Source organism: Apaloderma vittatum, unplaced genomic scaffold (genome assembly GCF_000703405.1).
Source record: "Apaloderma vittatum isolate BGI_N311 unplaced genomic scaffold, ASM70340v1 scaffold44789, whole genome shotgun sequence".
Classification (NCBI taxonomy): Eukaryota; Metazoa; Chordata; class Aves; order Trogoniformes; family Trogonidae; genus Apaloderma; species Apaloderma vittatum.
Window position 1 is genome coordinate 5959 of NW_009734343.1, and position 10992 is coordinate 16950.

Genomic DNA, 10992 nt, shown 5'->3' on the forward strand with positions numbered 1-10992 from the left:
AAAACTGTCATTTCAGCCTGTAGTTTATGACTGATTGTTGTTGATTTGTTGGGGTTTTTTTCTTGGGTTTTTTTTGTTTTTTTAAGTGGGCCTGGATTTTGCAACAGATTGGAAAAGCCTGCATGGCCTTGCAGAGAGAGAGGTCTAGTTGTAGAAGTCTGGAAAAGCGCTGGGACTGGAAAACTACCAGCGTGGTTTTCCTTTTCTGACAGGCAGTAATGTGATGAAAACAGCTTGGGACTGCCTTTTGCTAGAAACATAATGCTGCAGAAGAGGAAAAAGTCACGTTTTGTTCAGTGTTTGCTGAAGTAAACAGTAAATAATGCAGCTGCCCTCTACCTTCTCACCTGCCCCTCCATTGCGGAGCCACTTGGATTCATGCAGAGTTGTGCAAAGTGTTCAAGGTCTTCTGGAATTTTAAGAGTTCATGGGGAAAAGGCTTGTGGTCAAATGGACGTGGATGTATGAGTCATTTCTGTAGACCTTCCAGTTCCACGCGGGGTTTCAGTTTGGTTAGTATTGGAAGAGTGAAGAGTAAGAGGCTACAAATTGTGTGTTGTCTTGCCTGCGTTGTTTCAGTTCTGTGGTCTGTCCACTCTGGTGTCTGGAAGGACGGCTGATTGGGTTGCAATTAGGCCAGCCTAAAATTATCAGAAAGACCCAAGTGTTGGCAAGAGGTCTCCACATGCTGCTTTGTAGTGATAAATCCAGCTTCTGTAGTTTCACTTTTGGAGAGCTTACAGGATCTTTGCAGCTGCTGGCCTGTGATAAGAACCCCTCCGCTCCAGGACGGTCTGTGCTGCTTTTGTATAGCTTCCATCTCCTGCTGATCGCACGCTTGGGGGCTAAATTGGGATTTAGACAAGGTATCCTCTGAGGCCATGTAATATCCTGCAATTCAATAACTGTCTTTCTGTGTTACTAAAGGAGAGGAAAGCAGTAGCTCTAATTAGGAGTCCATGATTTGCTAATTATTGAGAGGGAAAACGTCATTCATTCTGTATAGCAAGCTTTCTTTTCTTTTTTGTAGACTGAATATTGTAGAAAGAGGGGATAGCGTGCTACATGGACTTGGAAAACGCAAAACTTATCTGAGCCTTTGAAATTTTGTATAAAAAGCATAAATATCCAGTTACATTTCTTTCCTTGAGAAGGCTTTCTCTGTAATCATTCTTCTGAATTTAACAGAACGTATATACAGCATGGTCTTCAAAAAACACACATGCGCCTTGGATGAGGCTCTACACACACCTCCTACCTTTAAAACCCAGAGTTTAGTCTTTGCGATGTTCTTTATAAAATATTCCTGGTCTATTGGGAAGAAATTGAAGAAGTTGTTTATCTGGTGTTAATATTTCAGACAATCCAGTTCTGTTCACTTACTACCACACTAAATTACTTGACAGCTTATCCAGGAGCAGTTTACTTTGCAACAGGATTGTAGTAAAATGACTGGGTTTTTAGGCAATATTTTATTTTTGAAGAAAACAGGACAGAACCAAAAAAGCTGAATTTCTAATGTCTCAAATATTCTTTCTAACGATACAGTGCAATACAGAATGCTCCAAATCCCGGAGGTGGCGATTCACAGAAGCCGATGGCAAAGCTTTCTCCACTCAAGGCGCAGTCTCGGAAGCTGCCTTGCAGGGGTCAGACTGGCTGCAAGGGGCCGTGTAGCGCCGGAGATTCAAGTCGCAACGCGGGACAATTTTCTGCGCAGATTGAGAACACCCCTATCCTCTGTCCTTTCCATCTGCAGCCTGTGCCTGAGTATGGAAACTTCCTTTTTGATATTATTGGTACCTTTCTGTGTTGTTAACCACTGCCTGTGACAGTTCATAGAGAGGGAATTTTATTTTTTTCTAAACATACTGTACTCTTTTTCACGTGTGCCATAGGCAGTTTCAGCATCTAGAAAAAGGTCTGATACAGCAGATTTGAATTAATCTACAATGAATTTTTTTCTTTTTACAAGGGTTTTACTAAATGCAGTGCTGATGGCCAGGTTGTGGCTCTGACTTTTAAAATTTTGAGACTTCCCTCATTCCTTTAAAACAAACTGTAGGAATATATTGTATAGGAGTATGTATTGCAGAGTAAATCTTTGAAAGTAAATTTTTGTTTTTCTGTGAGAACTTTTCAGAAATCTCTTAAAGAACGAGGAAGTAGCTTATGAATCTTCCCCCAGCTTCTATGGAATCTCACAGTCCATCTGTCATTGAATTGAAATTCAGTGAATAACCTGACTTGTACGTAATGTCCCAGGGAATCCTCATCTCTTTGCCTTTTCCACATGTTCAGTATAATGAACAGATCATTGCACACCATTCCATCTATGACAATTAGATGTAATGACCCTCTTCTTTCAGCTGCCACCTCTTTTGTCTGATAGACCGCTCAGATGCCTATCTGCCTCTGCCAGACAGGTGTCGAGTTAAAAGCTGACCAAATCTGTATTCCACAGTGATATGAAGCTGATTGTCATCGTTGTTCTATAGATATGCAAATGTTCCTGCTCAGTACAGGTGCCAGAATGCAGAATTAATGATGCTCGCAGCAATATTGATGTTTGTGGCAGTGACGCTGCGTGTGGATGATGACTATCCTTGGGGCTAAGCCATTGACCTTCTGACACTGCAAAGAAGAAAAGGAAGGGTCATAATGTAAAATACACCTAGAAAATTGAGGGCTTCCTTCCTTCCTGGTGCTAGAGCAAGTGTATTCCCTTCTCCATCTTCTCAAAGCAAAAGTTATTCCTCTTAAATTGTGGATTACTCCTTTATAATGTATTGGTAATTTAATAAAGAACATGTATTAGGAAAAGGTGGATCATTTTAAGTGACTATACTGATGAGTACTTGAGAAGAAAAAAGTCTGGCTTGGAGAGGAAAAATGCAGAAATGAGAGGTAGTTACAGTTGCCTTGATGTTCTGCTCCGTCTCTAAAGGGCTAGTACTGAACACGGACAGTTTTTGTGTGAACTAGCGACCATCTTGGTTCTTAACTGTATTGAATTTTGAGGTGTGAAACCTGTAAGACTAGTGATTAGAAGAAAAAAAGCTTCTGTGTCATGTTCATGCTTGAAATAGATCTCTTTAAATTAGTGTGTTTGGGATCAAATGCTTTAGGCAAACCGTGCTTAGAATAAACATGTTCTCAAGCAAATCACAGCTGAAATAATTTCTTTTTTGTTGTTAACAGAAAGCTTGCTGCAAGGAAAAACATACCTTTGTTCTAATAAACCACTTTGAATTGTGCTGCAGGCTTAATTGTTTTTCTTCAAACAAGCAAAACCAGCTATCTGTTCTGTAGCCTGAAATATATTATGACTGTCCTTGTAAACTTGATCTCTTCCTAGGCCTGAGACAGTATTGAAAAATCAAGAGATGGAATTTGGCAGAAACAGAGAAAGACTTCAGTTTTTCAAGGTATGTCTGTGTACCTATGGAATTTGTATTTTGTTGTGATTGTTTTAAGAGCTTGCTCTATTTGTCTACCAGTGTTCAGGTTTTGATCATAAATATATAAATAATCTTAGAATGTGTTGGATTGGAAGAGACCTTTAGAGGTCGTTCAGTCCAACCCCCCTGCAGTGACAGGGACATCTTTAACCAGATCAGGTTGCTCAGAGCCCTGTCCCATGTGACCATGAATGTCTCCAGGGATGGGGCCTCTGCCTCCTCTCTAGGTGACCTGTGCCAGTGTTTCACCACCCTTATTGTAAACAATTGCAATTTCAGACTCCAAAATCTGGAACAGAATAAGGGAACAGAAAATTGGCTCATAACGTGGTTTGTGACTTTGAATCTAAAAACTGTTAGACAGTGGAAGTTCTAAATCTGAATGTCCCTTAATTTTTTGTAATTATATCTTGAAAGAGTTTACACTGTTTGATTTGGTGCTTGTCACTGTGAAGGTAGTGGACAAAGTAGGCATTTACAAAGCATTGGTCTTTGTAATGAGCTCAGTTCCTTAGATCACACTGAGTTTCTGGATAAAAGGTTCGTTTATCCATACTTCTGTTACAAATCTTGAGAGTTGTGAACAGAGACCGCTGTCGAGACCTCGGTGCTCTGGAAGCAGGCAGCAGTGCTAGTGATCTTAATGGCAGTCTTGTGTGGTGAACATTGGCTTCCTTGCTAGCTAGGGATCTGCAACATTGGTATTTGATCCTCAGCCACTAATTTTCCGTGGCTTAGGAATCCAGCGTGATGATCTGTAAATGTTTTCATATAGGTAGAATAGGTGGTTTCTTCCAGAAAGTTGCGAATTAGCTTTTACGTTATTAAGGAGGGAAACTGCCAAGCTGAGTATTTTTGCAAGTTTCCATGTCAGCTTTTTTTCAAATCTAGCATCCTGAGTTTGCATGTAGCTTATCCAGGAGTGTAAAACCTGAAATAAATTCTGCTATAAATACAAGTGCTTAGGATCTGCTGTCTAAATACTAGTCTTAGCTGTGCTTGAAATCTGTTGTGTTGTCTGGAAGGTAAGAGATTTGCCCAGCCCTGCTTTTGAAAGGTGTAGGTATGAGTTCGTGATTCAGCTCAACAATTTTGGTGTTAAAGTATAAAGAATCCAAGAGGATCATGTACCTGTTTGGCAAATGAGCAAAAGCCACTTATGTAAATAGCAAGTACTGTTTTATTGTGTATCAGTTCTGTTGTCTTATGTTCTAAAAATTGAATGTACCTTTGAAAAATCATAACTACTTTTTTTTTTTCCTATTTTGGAAAAATTTACAGTGGAGTTCAAAAGTTTTCAAGAACATTTCCATAATTCCACCTGAGACTGGAATGGCACACCAAGTTAACTTGGAATATTTGTCAAGAGTTGTTTTTGAAGTTAAAGATTTCCTATATCCAGATAGCGTGGTTGGCACAGATTCTCACACAACCATGGTAAATGGTTTGGGTATCTTGGGTTGGGGTAAGTATGCTAAGAATAACTTGATAGAGCTTTGAACGGCATGTTGAAGCATGACTGAGAAATACTTTCTTGCCACTGGCTATTTCTTTTGCATGCATAACAAAATGCCTTAAATTCTTCAGAATGTTTGGGGATTTTTTTTTTGTGCAAAAGTAATTTTAACTAACTTTTATCAGGAAGCTGCTTTTTGTAGTTGGAAAACAGCCAGAATCCAACTGATATTCAAATAAGTGCTGTTTTTACATGCAGTATAAAACTTATGTGAAGATTTCTCTTCTCTTGGAAAGTTAATTTAAAGTATAAAATATTTTCTAGTTAACTGTTAAGTCTAACTTCAGCGTGTACAGATATTTAACGGAGAACTTCTACCTTTCTTGGCGTGCTCTTTAGTCTTAAGAGGAAGGATTTTCTCAGCTTTTTAAGACCTCAACGTTGTTAGGTTGTGTCGGTTACTTAAACTGATGAAAAGCAACCTAATATTCTCCTTCCAGGTGTTGGGGGGATTGAAACAGAATCAGTAATGCTGGGGCTGCCGGTTACTCTGACTTTGCCTGAGGTGGTTGGGTGTGAACTGACGGGCACAGCCAGTCCACTTGCTACATCCATAGATATTGTTCTGAGCATTACAAAGGTAAGAGCTCTCTGCCTTTTCAAACAAAGTGTGAAACCTTAGGGTTTCAGCTTTTTGTTTTAAATCCTCTCAACCTGCTAATTGCGAATGGGTGCAGCAAACATCGCTTGCATTGTACGTTTTCACTTAACAAATGTTTTGTGTTCTTTTAAACAGCATCTTAGGCAAGCTGACGTTGCTGGAAAGTTTGTTGAGTTTTTTGGGAGTGGAGTTTCCCAGCTGTCTGTAGCAGACCGAACCACGATAGCAAATATGTGTCCTGAATATGGTGCTATTCTGAGCTTTTTCCCTGTTGATAATGTGACACTGAAGCACTTAAAGCATGCAGGTAAAGATGAAATTAAAATAGTGATTCATTGTAGTAATGTTTCAAATACGTGGCAGTACATTTTTGCTTGAAACTCCATAGTTCTTGAGCAGTGATTTACTGCAGAGTTCTGACATGGATTTAATGTATGAAATTCTGCTCTGTAGTAACAGGCTGTGTCAATGGATATACTTGACGACAACTTTTATCCTGTAAAAATCTCATGTGGCTGAGTAATACCTATTGCAAAAATGATACTGTTGGCTGGTTTTGTGGGATGCTCAGTATGTGGCATTTGGGTCTGTGTTACTTATCTGCTTCATTGGCACAGATGTTTCTTGGGGCCTGTTTTGTCTCCATGTGTCCCACGTATGTAAGTGAGGCTGTAGTTTTTGTGTACTCAACACCAGCATGTGGATACCTGACTTGTACTTGAGGTTTGTGTCCAGTCTGGTTTATCAGAACCAGATTTATTTACATTGTGTTATTTTTAAACATCCACAGTCATTGTGTTTGAAAGCACATGTAAACCATTAAAAGTATTAAGAAACTTTTTGCTCACGTTTTGTAGATTTCTCACAAAACCAAAATACGAAATGATTACTAGAAGTGAAACTGCAAAACAAGTCACAAAGTGTTTGATTTTTTTCACTAAGATTTTTTTTTTTCCCATTGAAGAACATTCTTTCAGTGACATTTCAAGCTAAGCTGGAAGGATGTCAGTTCCTTATCAAGCTATTGCAAATAGAGAAGGCCATAGGGTAACAGATGTCAGAAAGAGCTCATTCACATTAGTGAGCTGTTCTGAAAGTGAAATCTGTCAATTGTATTTGAAAATTAAATTTTTTTTTTATTTAATAGCAACCATGTTTTGTCTAGTCAGTGCAGAGCAAATGAAATGTCAAATAAGTACATGATCTCTATTAAACAAGTACATCTTAATAGAGAAAAACTTTCTGAACTTCAGGGTTGAATCTATAAATTGAATTGGTTACAACTGCTAGGGTTGAAACAGCTTATTTTATTCTTTGCTATAAGAGGAAAAGTTCAGCTGATAAAACAGCTTAACTGAATAGCTCCTTGAAGTTGGGGTATGGAAGGGTTGTGACTTCGGGAAAAAAGTGCTTGGGATGATACGCCTGAAACAGTCTTAATTTCTGAGAATTATGTGGGGTTTGGTTTGGGTTTTTCAACATGACTTCTCTCTTGTTTGAAATAACCCTAATAAGGTTTTGACAAGGCCAAGCTTGAGGTCATGGAAGCCTATCTTAAAGCTGTGAAGTTATTTAGAAATGACGAGAGCTCTTCCAGAGAACCTGAATATTCCCAGGTATGCTTGAAATGACGTATTTCTCTGTGTTTGATTCTCATAGTAAATTCCATTGCTTTAAGGAAAGTTGTATTTATTAACTCACAATTTTGAGAAGCAGAGTATGTTTGCAAAATATAGAGGGGGATAAGGGAAAGAAGGAAAGTACAGTAATGTTCATGTCGACTAGCAGACTAAAATCCTGTCACTCCTGAGGGATCAGGTAAGTCTTACGGATAGTAGAAAAGTTAACGATACTGTTGAAACACTTTGAGTAAGATAATTAATTGGTTTTTACGGTGAGTGGTCTTGAAATGGAAGCCCAGACTTTCAATTTGTCAGAACATTCAAATTTTAAACAAAGAAGTCCTGGATGTCTTAAGAGTATATTCAGTGTAAAATTGGGCTGGGATTGATAATGTGTGCTTTTCTCTGTTTTGGTTTTTTGTTTGCTTTTTGTTTTGTTTATTTGTTTGTTTTTCTTTTTAGGTAGTACAAATTAGTCTAAGTTCTATAATTCCTTATGTCAGTGGCCCCAAGAGGTCCCAAGACAGAGTGGCTGTTAATAACATGAAAAGTGACTTCCAAGCCTGCTTAAATGAAAAGGTTTGTACAACTGTTCTACTCTTCAAAAGGTACTTCCTACAGTCTACAGGAATAATCTTGTTACTTACTCCTCACACACCTGCTGAGCCCTCCTTATTACTATATATCCAGTGATACGCTTCTCTTGTTTGACAAGTGTCCTAAAGATAGTAGCTGATAAATCACAGGTGTGTTTGCCACAAACGTGAACTTCCAGAAATCCGTAATGTCCCAGATTAGATTGATACGGGGGGGAAACCTTGAAGTAATAAATAGCGTAAGCTTGGGAAACGTTTTCTTGTTTTCAGCATTTTTTAACAGCTGTATTTTACTCAATTTTGAAAACATAATTACTGAAAGAAAACTCATCTTAGAGGAGGTGCAGAAAGACTTCCAAGATTTGTAGCTAATCAGTATTTTGGTTTCTTAACTGAGCAAGTTATTTTTGCTTGCAGCTTAACTTGACTTCACAGAGGAAGTGTTTTTACTCTGTAGGTGGTATTTTTTGTTAGGAATATGCATAGTTATCTGAGAATACAGCCAATACTGGAATGCATCTTTTTTTAGTGTTTGTTAGTAGTTGAAGACTAGTAACAGTACTAGAAACATATATTCTTAAGACACCCTGTAAAAAACCATTTCTGTTGGTTTTAGCATTTCTGGCTTATAGTGAGGTGTATAATAGAGAAAGATCAGTTGTACTGGAGAGAGCAATAACTGATCATGGACCACAGAGTAGGTTGAAGGGGGCCCTGGAGGATGACAGCTCAAGAGCTGGAGGGTGTGAAATGTTAATTGACCTAGTCTGCTTTTAGTTACCACCCTCTTCCAGTTCAAGGGATATGCTTCTCATTCAGACACGGGCATTGTTTGCAGTCAGACATGTACTCGTGAGGGATTGTTTTTTCATGTGTAGCAGGAAATGAGTGTGGGGTCAACCAAATGCTTTGACTGGCATTTGTTCACAGTAGTTGCAAAATTAAAGAAGTTAGGAAGAAAGAAGGGTGAGGCCACTGTGTATATGGAAAGAGGCATGAACTGAGGACTGCTTTTAAAATCTAGTTAAGGGTTCCTAATGGGACAGCAAAGTGTTGTTTGTAATGAAGGTTCACTTGGTCTTGCTGCAGTGTCGTAATTTCTATACTGTAATAACTGCTAAAATGTGGGTTTTTTTCTCATCTAGTCTGGTGTTAAAGGGTTTCAGATTGCAGCTGAGAAACAGAATGACATTGTACCTGTTCAGTATGAAGGAAACGAATACAAGCTATCTCACGGCTGCATTGTCATTGCTGCAGTAATCAGCTGTACAAATAATTGTAATCCATCTGTCATGCTTGCTGCAGGTATGTTGTGACTAGTGACAACTAACTTGCATGTTTACACAGTTGTTACCTTAACGTTTGCAGGTTTTCTATAATGACTTGACCTAAAAGGTCTGAAGCTGTAAACTTTCAGCCTTACACTCGTTGTGTGTTCTGGAGGTTGTATAGTGACAGTTACTTTTCAATAATACAATCTCAAAACCCATGTCATGAAACGATATTAATGATAGTAATTACGAAATATTTACATTTGGTAGTATTTCAACAGCTAACCACTTCTAGAGCTCTTTTTTGGTGGATGCACATAGAGATACAATCGATGCTTGAGGTGGCCTTCATCTTTGACTCCATCCTAGATGGTGGTAGCTTGAACTATAGTTTGCTGCAGAATCTGGAAAGAAAATCCATATTGCTGCACAATTGTTCTGTGCTTTAGTCACTAGTTAAGGAGCATGTGCTGTACCTTCACAAGCTGCATACAATTTTCACAGAACAGCTAATCCTCTCATCCTCTCTCAGAGCTTGCCCTTTTTTTTTTTTTTTTTTGAGGTCCTCTGTGGCCAAGGCAAAGCTTCCCTTTGAGGCTGTGTGGCCTCTGTCAGAAGTAGAATAAAGGGATTTGCACTGTCTGCTAGAACATGGGAAAAAGATATTTTTTTTTTTATTTTTATTTTTTTTAATAGAGAAATAAATAGGTACCTACATTATAGGAATGGGAACAAAAACCTGAATGGTATTGTTACAAGTTAACAAACCTTTTCAGGAAAGTAATTGCTTTAATAATTTAATAAACTGCAAGTCTGCTCATCATCTATGTCTTTTATGCTTTGTTTAACTAAGGTAGCATCCTGCAGATGTGTTTTTAAGGTATATACAAAACATAAACTGCTTGCTGCTGTTGTAGTTTGTTGTTTTTATTTATTTGTTTGTTTCCTTGGTAGGACTCCTGGCCAAAAAAGCTGTTGAAGCTGGCCTAGTGGTTAAGCCATACATAAGAACAAGTTTATCACCGGGCAGTGGCATGGTTACGCATTACCTCAGTTCCAGCGGAGTACTACCGTACCTCAGTAAGCTTGGGTAAGTTGGGACTATGACTTCGTTTGTCACTTTAGGAAAATAGTGCACAGGGGGTTTTATACAGTTTGGCACATATGGTTACTGTTGATTTTGGGTCGGGCAATTCTTAACTTACTAGGTCGTAAGGTGGGAATTAAATGGAGTAAAACAACTTCCAGGCAGCCAGTAGTTAAAATGAGAGTTTACTGTGTGTAGGTCTCTACCTCATGTGAGCTCTGTTTTCTCAGTAGGGATCTACAGATTATGTTCATAATTCTGTAACAGTGCTCAGCTGTGCGAGGAACGTGCTGCTTTGCTTTGCCATTACTTGTGGAACTAGCAACGTCTGGAGACATCTTGACTTGCCTTGATTGATTACAGAAATATACCTTGTCCCTTCCTGCTTGCATCAGTGAGATGTGGTGTTTACTATTTGCTTCCTACTTGTTTAAGGGGATAAAAATCTTGTTAGTGATTGATAATAGAAGAAAAAGCTGGTTTGCTAACAAATTGCTTGTAATCATTTAATGTGTTACTTGATTGTCTTTTTCCAATGTAGGTTTGAGGTTGTTGGTTATGGATGTTCAACCTGTATTGGGAACACTGCCCCCTTGCCAGAAGCCATCAGGAATGCAATAAAACAGGTAAAAGCTCTAATGCTTGTTGAATACAGAAATACAGTTCTCAGCTAGTGAAGCAAACAAGAAATACAATAATCCATGCAAAATATATTTTATAGTTTGTTTGGATGTTCGGTGATGTTTCCGCACATCTGCGTATCAGGGGGACACTGTGGTAATCCATTGCTGTATAAAATAAATGTAAAAGGTGTTTGTAGCATGTAGATAAAAATTAC

The 10992-nt window shown here is 38.5% G+C and overlaps 1 protein-coding gene across 1 annotated transcript in view; it reads left to right on the forward strand.

Moving 5' to 3' along the window:
• The window catches only part of IREB2 (iron-responsive element binding protein 2), a gene marked incomplete at both ends in the record, with an annotated part of 15796 nt that extends 5016 nt beyond the window's left edge, over positions 1-10780 (forward strand). The window contains 10 exons of the mRNA XM_009876207.1: positions 1549-1770; positions 3359-3428; positions 4743-4926; positions 5418-5557; positions 5714-5885; positions 7094-7194; positions 7663-7779; positions 8942-9101; positions 10022-10157; positions 10696-10780. Coding sequence (XP_009874509.1) covers positions 1549-1770; positions 3359-3428; positions 4743-4926; positions 5418-5557; positions 5714-5885; positions 7094-7194; positions 7663-7779; positions 8942-9101; positions 10022-10157; positions 10696-10780 — 1387 coding nt within the window. The remainder of the gene's footprint in view (positions 1-1548; positions 1771-3358; positions 3429-4742; positions 4927-5417; positions 5558-5713; positions 5886-7093; positions 7195-7662; positions 7780-8941; positions 9102-10021; positions 10158-10695) is intronic.
• Between the last annotated feature and the right edge of the window lie 212 nt (positions 10781-10992).